Source organism: Capricornis sumatraensis, chromosome 1, assembly GCF_032405125.1.
Source record: "Capricornis sumatraensis isolate serow.1 chromosome 1, serow.2, whole genome shotgun sequence".
Lineage (NCBI taxonomy): Eukaryota > Metazoa > Chordata > Mammalia > Artiodactyla > Bovidae > Capricornis > Capricornis sumatraensis.
The window spans coordinates 80,140,536-80,152,549 of record NC_091069.1 but is presented as its reverse complement, the minus strand read 5'-3'; the positions used below and the strand labels follow the sequence as shown (position 1 = coordinate 80,152,549).

The window sequence follows — 12,014 nt, the reverse complement described above, 5'->3', positions numbered from 1 at the left end:
CCAATGCCCCTAGTCAGGGACGTTAGAGTTGGTTCCAAATTCTTACCACTACAAACAAGCTACAATGAAGAATATCCTTTTGCACATGTAAGTATAACTATCTAAATTCTAACAAATGGTCTATGTTGTATACCTGAAGTTAAAATAATCTGTAAACCAAGTATACCTCAAAAGACATTTTCTAAAATAAGACATATTAAAACACTGAAATGCTTGATATGTCAATAATTTTAACAAACTGAACTACTTGGTCAAACAGTATGTGCATTTGTAACTTTGACAGACCAAATGTTTTTCTATTTTGTTCTTTTTAACTTACCTGTAAAGTATTACTTGTTAGGAAAAATTACTTTATTCTTAATGCCCCTAGATGTCACTGTAACTCACCAAATAAGTCATATCACACACAAAAAATATGAATCAAGTAAACCCCTCCATAAAACTGAATGACATTTATGCAAAGAAATTCTTTTTCACTATAAGAAAAAAAACCCACACCCTTTATACATATCATATATTCAAACAATCATACCCAATTTCTGAAGTTCATCCCATATCTTATGAGCAAATTCTGTTCTCTCAGAGAGCTTTAGCTCAGGCAAGAGAGACCCACAGCTGCGCAGTAGAAGCAAGGCTTGATTACCACCTGGGCTACCTATGAAAACAGGTTAATGGTTAATATTTAACACAGTACCCAGTATCATACAGATAAACCTAAACTGAAATCTGTAAACACTTAAAAATTTCCTGCCTCACTAAAGGTAATACTAAAAGGGTCCTAATAAATTAGAAAAATCCTATCTCAATCATCAGGTATTTAAAATGTCAGTAAAAGTTTTAAAAATTGGTCTGCTTTCTTAGGGATAAGGTTAGAGATCTATACAATCTGCAAGATTACAGAGTACATGAATACAAAAGAGCTAATTTATATGCACTACTTCTTACAACTGAAAGGCTATGGTTCTCAGTATTTTATGCAAATAGTACAAAGCAGCCCAATTAAAATCCATGAATATTCAATTCAGGTTTACAATCCCTTACAAACACTAACTTCCTTCTCCCTTAAGCCGCATGTCCCTAAAAGCTGATTTCAAAACAAAAATAAACCACTTACTGCCAAGATTCTGTTCATATAAAGTATCCAGAATAAGCAAACCTTTAAGAAAGTACACTAGCGGTGGTCTAGGGCTAGAAGGGATGCGGGTTTGAGGGCTGATGTTTAGGGGTGTGGAGGTTTCTTTTGGGGGTGATAGAAATGTTCTAAAATTGACTGCTGTGATAGCCATGTAACTCAATAAATCAAAGGCAGAAAATGATAAAAACTGTCTTTAAATGCCAGTTATTACTGATACTTCTTTGGTATTCCTCATCATTAGATTCTACAGCTTCTTAATGTGACTGAAATCATGGATGAGCTTTGGGAAGCTGGTGAACGGTCTCAAAACTATACACAAAATTATACGTGTGGCTTGAATGCAGGATTTTGTGTGAGCCTGTGTGGTCCGGTTTTTTTGGGGGGATTGGGGGGAGGGGACTTGAGGGCCTATAAGTTTCTATCAGATTATCAAAGTTGCATAAGTGACTTGAATGTTAACAGCTAAGTGAAAATGAAAGTGAAATAATGATTATCAGTCTTCAGTCTTTCTGGAAATTTTCACACATGACCATCTTAGGGAAAGCAGACACTATGCAAGAGAGGATAAAAACTAGCATCTTCCAAGAAAATTTACCACTGAAAGTGATTCTTTTATAAACTGTGGGAAAAGGCAATTTTTATTTGCTGATTTTGAAATAAACATGCAAAACAAAATGCTTCACTCAAAACTTTGCTCTGTTGAATTGGAAAAAAAAAAACACAACCATAACTTAAAATCACAAATAGAAATGACAAAATTTAAAGTACCAAACAATGTGCTCTGTAATGAGCTTACCATCAAACCAGAATTTAAGTTCAACTTTTTGAATAGAAAATTTTGAAATACCTGAATGACAGGTGTTATCAAAGACTTTTTGTAGAAGAGTCTTAGGGATGCGGCCAGTTCTTCGGACAGAATTATCTAGCCTCATTAAAGCCCAATCAAATTGGCTGGCATTCCTTCTATGAGAAGAGGTGGGCTCCTCCTGAAGATAATTCTTTTTTTCAGCAGCAATGGAATGTAGCCTAGCTTGGCTCAGTAGACCTCTACAAAATGAGACACGATTAGTAATAAACTACGTCAACTACTATCTACATAGGTCATCTTTGTGAGTAAAATTTATACAAAGCTTTTTTATTAGTTACTAAATACCTAAATTCATAGCATAATAGCAAAAATGTCCAGAACTATAAATTGGTAGGGAAGAAAGTTTTGACCTTTGCTTTAAATAAAATCACAAGCACATAAATTGTATGCAAAGTAACCTCTTGAATAACTGTCTCACAATGTCTCTTGATAACCTCCCACATGGAATCATCTCAAACTATGACAATAATATGGTATGTTTTTAAATCTCACTTACCCAAAACCAAGTTAATGAAGAAAAATGAAGATTATGCTACAAAGCTTTTCTAACCTCTACAAATGAACAAGAGATCTAAAATATACCTAACATTGTGAAGAATTCTAAAGCACTCTTTGAACATTTTCTAGGTGTAGATATTGAATTATTAATAAGACCCATTTCCAAATATGTAGTTTTTTAAAGGATCATTAATGATAAAAGTATTCCCCATCCTTCTAAATAAATCTGAAACATTTAAGTAAAAAAAAAAAAAGTTAATAAAGGTCAGACCAGCATATGTATTTACAAAAAGCAAACAACCCTTAAACCATTTATTTTAATAAAGCAGGTCTAACATGCAGGCCAAAACATGAAATCAGAGGTATTTCACACTGTAGAAATACAGGCTAGGCTGTACCTGATTTACAAACATGAAACAGAAATAACCCTTACGTGTGAAGGAAGCCCTGTCATATATCTTTAAATCTGAACTTCCTATACATTCCAATCTCACATAAAATCATCTAATTTGCAGAGATTTACACATTTACCCCCAAATATCTTAGACTTTTCAGAAGTAGCCAGTAAGTATAACTAAAGAATACACACTAAGTATATATTAACTAAGTAATAATGTAAAAACACTCTACTTATTAATTCAAGAAAGCCCTTACGATGACAATCACGTTTTTTTAACATGTTACTTTTTTTTTTTTTAACCACAGTCAATTAGAGGATGAGACAGTTGGATGGCATCACCAACTCAATGGACATGAGTTTGAGGAAGCTCTAGGAAGTGGGTGATGGACAGGGAAGCCTGGCATGCTCCAGTCCATGGGGTTGCAAAGAGTCAGACATGACTGAGCATCTGAACTGAACAGTCAATTACCAAAGTAAATACATGCTCATGAGTTTAAAAATAAAATTGTTGACTTCTTATGCTACTAACCTGAAAAACCAATCACAAAACTTAATGTTACATAATGTTACATTAAAGAAAGTAACACCAGTAGTTTCACAAGTTTACGCAAAACACAGAGGCAGTAATCAATATCCAACTAGAAATTCTACCACCAGGACCCAGGACAAAACACAACCACTCTGGCCATCAATGATTCCACCAATGTAAAACAGCAGACTGGAAAACAACGGAAAATATCAGAATACTAACTAAAAACAATGTCATCTTGCTTAATTAGGAAATCTAATGATCAGCACTTGTAGATGGCTAATTGATTAAAGCTAGTTAAATGAACTGAATACTAGGTTTTTACCTATGAACCATAGAAGATACACTGCTACATACTGCTACATGTATTTATCCCTTCTAGGAGATCAGTTATTAATAACCTATCCCCAAGTTAGGCAAACACAAAATATTTTAAATCACTCAGAACAATGTGTCAGGTTCAGATGAGTGTAAAATACTGCTCACCAGTGAAAGCTAAATAAGAGAGATTTCAAAATCATAGTGAAGGGACTTCCTTGCTGGCTCAGTGGCTAAGACTCTGTTCCCAAAGCAGGGAACCTGGGTTCGCTCCCTGGTCAAGGGAACTAGATCCCACAAGCTGCAACTAAGATCAAAGACCCTGTCTGTGTGCCCCAAGTAGACAAATAAATAAAAATAAATCTTTTAAAAATTGGGGCTTTCCCTGGTGGTCCAGTGGCAAACACTCCGTGCTCCCAAGGCAGGGGGCCTGGGTTCGATCCCTGGTCAGGGAACTAGACCACACATGTCACAACTAAAGACCCAGAGTGCTGCAACCAAGACCTGGAACAGCCAAATAAATAAAAATAAACAGTTTTTAAAAACCATAGTGAAGTGTAGTATTTGTCGATGTTTTTTTTATACAAGCCAAATCTGATAAACTGTGGAGGAGGATAAAAATAAAACCTCTACTCAAAATGCAGTTTTAACATGTAACATCGAACAAACAAAATTCAGGCAGAAAACAGAGATGTTAATAAACCAGCACAGTAGACCGAACGTTCTTTCTTTTTTTTTTGAACGTTCTAAAGCTATTTTTTTTCTCACAAATCTTTAATGCTGTCAAATCTCTTTCACGTGTAAAGGTGTTTAGCTTTATTTAGTTAAGTCAAAATATGTCTCTGCTATAAAATAAACGGGGGAGAAGGGTTACATATTTAAACCGAAGGATTCTTCATTCTTCAAAAGGATTCTCCAGTGTTTCCTCGTAGGACTGCGTTTTCTACCTTTTTTTATTTGAGTCACAATTTCTTTTTAAATTCACTTGAACACACCCTGAAAGAAAAAGAATTCTGTAGCTAGGGCTTCCAGGTGGTGCAGTGGTAAAGAACCTATATGCAACACAGAAGATGCAAGAGACACAGGTTTGATCCCTGGGCTGGGAAGATCCCCTGGAGGAGGAACGGTAACCCACTCCAGTATTCTTGCCTGGAAAACTCCATGGAGAGAGAAGCCTGGCAGTCCATCATGGGGTCGCAGAGTCAGACATGACTGTGCAACTGGGCATGCATGCAGTCTAGAACAGGTATGTTGTAACAGAAAGGAAAGAACACGCGCAGGGATTAAGGTGGGTCCATGGCAAGGCAGGAACCTATACATCAGGCCTGCACCAGCTGAAATGCACTGCTCCCAAATCCTGACGACCCAGTGACATAAACACCTAAAGGAAAAGTATTTCATCACGCCACTTATGTCATATATGGCTCCTTTCTATTTTTTAAGTTAAACTTCTCAGGTTCCCTCCTGAGATTCCAGCACTCACTACTAACATCCAGGTTACCCCTGAATTTTCTGACAAAATCTGGCACTTAAAAAGTAATTTTTCTCAGGTTTTTTTTTTTTTTTTGCCTTTGTTTTTTAATAATTGCTGCTAGCGATTTTTGACCCTTTAGTGCAAAACCATAATGATTTTATAGTTGAAGAACCATATTTCAAAAACGTAGAAGGGCTAGATTATTATTAGACTGATTACTATTAGCCTATTATATATAGGCTTCCATTGGACTCCCTTATTAAGCCTGTCACTTTTTAAAATATCTTACTTTTTCACAGCATTTTTAAGTTTACAGAAAAACTGTTCAGAAAGTACAGAGTTACCATATATTATATCCTCTTTCCCCTCGACCCGATATCCTCTATTAGCATTCTGTATTAGTGTGATACATTTGTTACAAATGACAGACCAATAGTTTACAACAGGGTTCACTCTGTGTGTGTACATATCCATGCTATGGGTTTTGACAAATACATGACATGCATTACAGAACCACAAAATAGTTTCACTGTATTAAAAATGCCCTGTGTCTAACCTGTTCATTCTCTCCCCCTCCTCCTGAACAAGCAAGCAACCACTTTTCACTTGTCCTGTTTCGCCTTTTCTGAAACGTCATACAGTGGATCGTCTTTTCCAGATTGGCCTCTTTCACCTAGCAACATACATTTAAGGTTCCTCTGTGTGTTTTCACGGCTTGATAGTTCATTTCTTTTTAGTGCTGGGTAACATTTCCTTGTACGGCTATACTACCATTTGTTTATCAGTTCACCTACAGAAGGACACATTAAGTTGCTTTCAATTTGGGGCCACTATATTGGGCTTCCCTGGTGGTTCAGACAGTAAAGAATCTGCCTGCAATGCAGGAGACCAGGGTTTGATCCCTGGGTCAGGAAGATCCCCTCGAGAAGGGAATGGCTACCCAACTCCAGGATTCTTGCCTGGAAAATCCTAAGGACAGAGAACCCTGGCCAGCTACAGTCCCAGAGTTGGGCACAACTTCCACTTTCACGAACAAAGCTACTGTAAACATTTGTGTGCAGGTTTTGTGTGGACAGGGATCGAACCCTGGTCTCCTGATTGCAGACGGATTCTTTACCGTCTGAGCCACCGGGGAAGCCAAGTAAGTATTAATAAACCTGATAATCAATTAAACTTAAAAAAAAAAAACCTCACCAGTCGTGTTAAGTTCTACTAAGGAAATAAACAAGGGACTTTCATGAAAGAATAACGGCACAGTTCTACTTCGGATTAAATGTACCAAGATGACATTCAAATTTATAAACTAAGGATGAAAAAAAACCACCATACAGACAGGAGAGGATGAGTATTCTCAGTAAACGAGAATAGTCGGCAGACCAAGCAAGTGAACAACTGATGGAATGATACTGGAGAGGCAGGCTGGCCTAGACATGGAGGATGAGTATTCTCAGCAAATGAGAATAGTTGGCAGACCAAACAAGTGAACAATAGATGGAATGATACTGGAGAGGCAGGCTGGGCTAGACATGGAAGACTGTGAAAGTAAGGGGTCTGGATTTTATTCTAAGTACAGATGTCATCCCAAGTACAAAACTGTATCAGAACCCTACTGAAGGTTTGTAAGCAGGGGTTGTGGCATGATCTACATCTGTTTTGAAAAGATCAGTCTAGCTGTGGGGTGGAGAATAAATTAAAGGGCAGTAAGAATAAACAGATACCATTTTAGGATGTTGTTACAGTAGTCCAGGTGAGAGACTGACAGAAACTTAGGGTGAGCAGTGGAGATGGGAAAGAAGTACATACCACTGACACCCCCACCTAATTTCACTACAAATTTGTTAATTCTCACTCCCATGTAAGAGAGAAAACTTCAGGTATTAATAAAAGTACCCTAGAGAGACTTAATTTATCCTCTGCCTATTATGTATCAATTTTAGAGACAAAAACAGAAGCCTTCATGGCATAGTGGAAACACCAGCTTTAAGAGCATGGGCTTGAGTCCTACAGACTGACCTGAATTCAGGCTCTGCCATTTCTAAGACGTGTAACTTTGGCCAAGTTATCACAACTCTAAGCCTGTAGAATCTCAGAGAATAGGAGCATTTACCAAACAGGAATCGATGTAAAAAGACAGAGATAATGCAATGTTTCCCAAAATATTGCACTTCTGTTAGGAAAATGTTTTTGGATACCAAGTAGACAAAGACCTATTTCTGCAGCTTTATTTACTTAAGTAAATATTCTGAAATAACTATTGCATCAAGCTCTTTATTTTTCTAACATTCTTGCTGAGAACAAAATTAAGTTATAGCAAGGAGATCAAACCAGTCGATCCTAAAGGAAATCAACCCTGAATGTTCACTGGAAGGACTGATGCTGAAGTGAAGCTCCAATCCTTTGGCCACCTGATGTGAAGAGCAGACTTACTGGAAAAAGACCCTGATGCTGGGAAAGACTGAGGGCAGGAGGAGACGAGAACAACAGAGGATGAGATGGTTGGATGGCATCACCGACTCAATGGACATGAGTTTGGGCAAACTCCAGACCATAAGGACAGGGAAGCCTGGCGTGCTGCAGTTCATGGGGTCAAAAAGAGTCGGACACAATTTAGTGACTGAACAACAACTCAATTTATCTGACTGATCTTTTAAAAAATCTTTTGTACAGCTGTCGCAATGAACTTTCTCCCCGCACTATTTTCTCCCTGAATTTTTCAAGACCTAATTTCTCTAGAAAGTCTTGTCCAGTTAAGCTGTTCCCCCAAATACTGCTTTATGTTTTACGGTAAGTCACAGAATTTCAGAATAAAAAAGTCACTTGCAGCCCTTCTACACTTGATAACAGTCTGCTGGCTTGAAACACCAATGCCATTCCCATCCACCTATCCAGATGTCCCCTCCATCTCTGGCTCCTCCAGTCCAGAGGGAGGTCTCCTTTGTCTCAACTTTGATAGGAAGTGATAAATCAGTTAACCAGGCTGGGACCTACGATGTGAGGTGGAGCAAGATACTCTGTAGAATCTATAAAAGAGTGGGACAGATTAGATTATTCTCCATATTTCCTCCAGAGTTTACACTCTGAGATCATATGCTTACTTGTGATCGCCTTTAATTCCTCAATTTATAATATATTATGTATTGCCTTTTAAAAAGTCTTTTTATGTCCATAAGTAATCCCTTCAGTACCTAAAACACAACATATTTAGAACATTTGGGAACTGAGAATCACAGCATCTGGGGATGAATCCCAGCTGTGGGGATTCTAGATAAATCACTTCACCCTTCAAAGCCTCAGTTTCCTAATTTGTAATACAACAATGCACAGAAGATGAAATGCACATGTGATACAGTTACACACGCACAATTTGACAATGGTAAAGATCTACACCAAAGGTATTATCCTTTACCCTCATCTTCAACTCGATTCTTCCTAACTCTAACATCCCTGCCAAGCTCCTGTTCTCTCAGAAAAGAAATCTATCTTCTCCTCCGTTCTGCACCACCTAGCTGAGGCCCCATTAACCCTGATCTGCAGCATAAACGTTGTTCCTCACTGGTCTATCCATTCCCAGTCCCTATCTCTCCCAGAGTCTATGGAAACTGTCAAGACCTGTACCTCTCAAAACCCTCCAATGGCTTCCAACCAACTTTCTAATCAACTGACTGGCCTTTGCAGTGTCAACTTCCACTACATCCCACCCCACAGAGACACATAGGATAAAAGTACAACCTCCCAATTTCTTCCTCTGTTAACACTGACTACTCATTGCCAGTGTTCTCTTAAACACGAGCAATACGCTACCGCCAAATGACTCTCGCCAAACATATTTCAAACATTTCAATCACGACTCTCTGGCCTCTGAAATGCCGTATTACTTTCCTCTCTTACGGATAGCACATATATCAATATAATGAGCCACACACATGCCCATCATTGCCCTCTGTAACTGATAAAAGGAGTAGAGGCTGAACTGCAACTCCAAGGGACCAAGACAAACTTTTGACATTTGCAGAAAAAGCATTTTTTAATGAGAGGTAAACAAGGAAAACTTTTCTTTCCTTTCGATTTTAGAAGTCACAACAGTCTGTCATAAGGCAATATGTGCTCTTCACCTTTAAGATAATGCTCAATCCAGACCTGCCACCCAAACTGATTTAGCTCAACGCTTATCCTTCCTCTGATAAGCACATAAGGACTGATGAATAAATCCTATAATTTCACTCAATAATACTCATCTGTCCTTCTCAGACATTCCTGGAAATCAAGATCAAGGTGAAATTGTGGCGATCCAATGGATTACATGAATGGGAGTACCCCTTCAAACTCCTCTGCCTCTCACAAATATTCCTTCCTCAATGTCTAAGATTTTCACTGATTTACTCAACAAACATTTGACATCTACTATATGCCACAAAGTTAAAAACAAGAGGGGACATAAAAAGAGTAAGACAAAGAAAAAAAAGCCCCTGCTTTCAAGGAACTTACAATGAAGTCTGCGACGCTGGTGGGTACAAACTCAACAGTGTTGACTGATGCTTTAGTAATTCCACACAAGGGAGTGGTCAACAGTGAGAAGCCAGCAACAGAGATTTAACAGAGGAGACATATTTCAAGAGTGAAATCACCATCAGAGGCAAGAAGAGGTGCAACGTGGCCCATCAAAGCCTTGCTGGTTCCCAGGTCAGCAGCACCTTTATCATCCGGGGGCTTGTTAAAAAGGTGGAATCTTGTCTCCTGCCTATACCTACAAAACCAGAATCCACATTTTCACAAGATCCCCCAAGAATTCCTGCACTCATTATAGTTTCAGAAGCCCTGCTGTCAAGGACTCTGAAGCAGAGTCTGGATGCCATGGGAATGAACTCACAAGAAGGGCAGCTCCACAGGCATCTCCAGATCACGAAGCACCTTACCCTGGAACTACCACCAAGGAGCCACCACCATGTCCCACTCTAAGCAGGACAATGACATGATCAAATTATCATGGGAACTACAGAATAATGTGGGGAGAAGGTGAGGAATTATTCCAAATGAAGCAGATCTAACAGGACATCATTTCTGCGATCAATACACAGGGGTAGAGGTGGGGACTGGAGAAGGCAATGGCAACCCATTCCAGGACTCTTGCCTGGAAAATCCCATGTATAGAGGAGCCTGGTAGCCTGCAGTCCATGGGGTCACATAGAGTCGGACATGACTGAGAGACTTCACTTTCACTTTTCACTGTCATGCATTGGAGAAGGAAATGGCAACCCACTCCAGTGTTCTTGCCTGGTGAATCCCAGGGACGAGGGAGCCTGGTGGGCTGCCATCTATGAGGTCGCAGAGTCGGACACGACTGAAGCGACTTAGCAGCAGCAGCAGAGGTGGGGACAGGGAGGTGTCAAGGAAACGTGAATGAAAAATCTTTTAGAAAATTGATAGAAATAGCAAAGTTCACTAAAACAGCAAACACAAGAGGAACAGATACAATAGGAAAGATGAATCCAGCTTGATATATATTTTTTTAATTTTCTAAATTGAAATGTAGTTGACTTAGAAGGGTGTATTAGTTTCTGGTGTACAGTAAAGTGATGAATCCAGTTTGAGATGGATGGGTTTGAAGTACCGTGAAAACTCCAACCCACCTCACATCCTCGTAAACACTGAGGTAAACACCACTCAAAACGCAGGGAAAATCCCTAAGGGGTCATAATTAAACTTCCACCTTTAAGCTATCCCTAGCTTACCCAGAATTCCCAACCTACCCTCCCTCCCAAAAACAAAGCTCTAGAAACCTAAGTCCTAGCTGGTGCAATACGGCTTGCACGTGGGACAGCACCCAACCTACTCAATGATTAAGTAGTAACACCTGACCCCCAGCAACAGCCTTCAAAGCCCCCCTCAACTTCCTAGGCTGTCCGTAGCCCGAGAGCAAATAGACCAAGTGCAAGACGGAGAAGGTTAGGACCCATGCCGGAAGCATGCCGTGCCCGTGACCTTCTCAAGGCGATCAAGCCCGCCACCCCAAACTCCGCCCCTCCGGGATCGGGACTGTGGTCGGAGGCCCGGGGACACCAGGCCCAGGAGCCGGGAAAAGGGTGTGGACAGAGTACAGGCAGGACCCGGCCCTCGCCCCCGGGAGGACGGCCGAGCTGCATACAGGAAGGCCGGGGGAAGCTGCCGGGAACTCACCCGGCAACAGGCCTGGCTCGAGCGGCGCGCAGACAGAGAGCGGCATGAGGCCGGCCCGGGCCGCCCGCGAGGAGGCGCAGGGAGAGTGGGAGGTACGGGGCCGCTGCGGTCCGAAGGAGCCAGCGGGCAGGTCTCAGCAGAGCTGCCATGGCTCGGTCGTCCCCAAAGCAGGATGCACGCTGAGCGAGAAGGACAGGAGGGGCACGTGACCGCTAGGTTGCCCGGCGCGGAAGAGACCAACGACTGGGCGTGCTAGACGTAGGGGGAAGCATCTGTTGTTATAAATCAGGAGATGGAAGACCTTGCTTCTCCCAGGACATACGTCCCCATGAGATATTTATATAGTAAAATAGATTGATTTATAATTTTAGGGGGCGTCTCTTTTGGTCCTCTTTCCTTCATGTCGGCATGTTCAGTCCCTCCACCCCTACACTTTTCAGTTGGTAGAGTCGGAAAAGGTCGACTCCGCCCAGGTTAGCGCAAGGGCTTGCGGCTGGGCCAACTAGCCAGAAACCCCGGGAATTCTCCAGACGGGCCGATTATGAAGATCCAGGAGTGTGGGACAATTCTCTGCACGCTCCAAGCACAGGTTGCCGCGCCTACCGAAGGGAACGTTCT

At 40.7% G+C, this 12,014-nt stretch overlaps 1 protein-coding gene across 1 annotated transcript in view; it reads right to left on the bottom strand.

Moving 5' to 3' along the window:
- Nucleotides 1–11,545, bottom strand: part of LRPPRC (leucine rich pentatricopeptide repeat containing) — a 100,495-nt gene extending 88,950 nt beyond the window's left edge. The window contains exons 1-3 of the mRNA XM_068963900.1: nt 11,397–11,545; nt 1,983–2,182; nt 533–655 (exon numbers count right to left, since the gene is read on the bottom strand). Of these exons, the coding sequence (XP_068820001.1) occupies nt 533–655; nt 1,983–2,182; nt 11,397–11,545 (472 nt within the window). The remainder of the gene's footprint in view (nt 1–532; nt 656–1,982; nt 2,183–11,396) is intronic.
- Between the last annotated feature and the right edge of the window lie 469 nt (nt 11,546–12,014).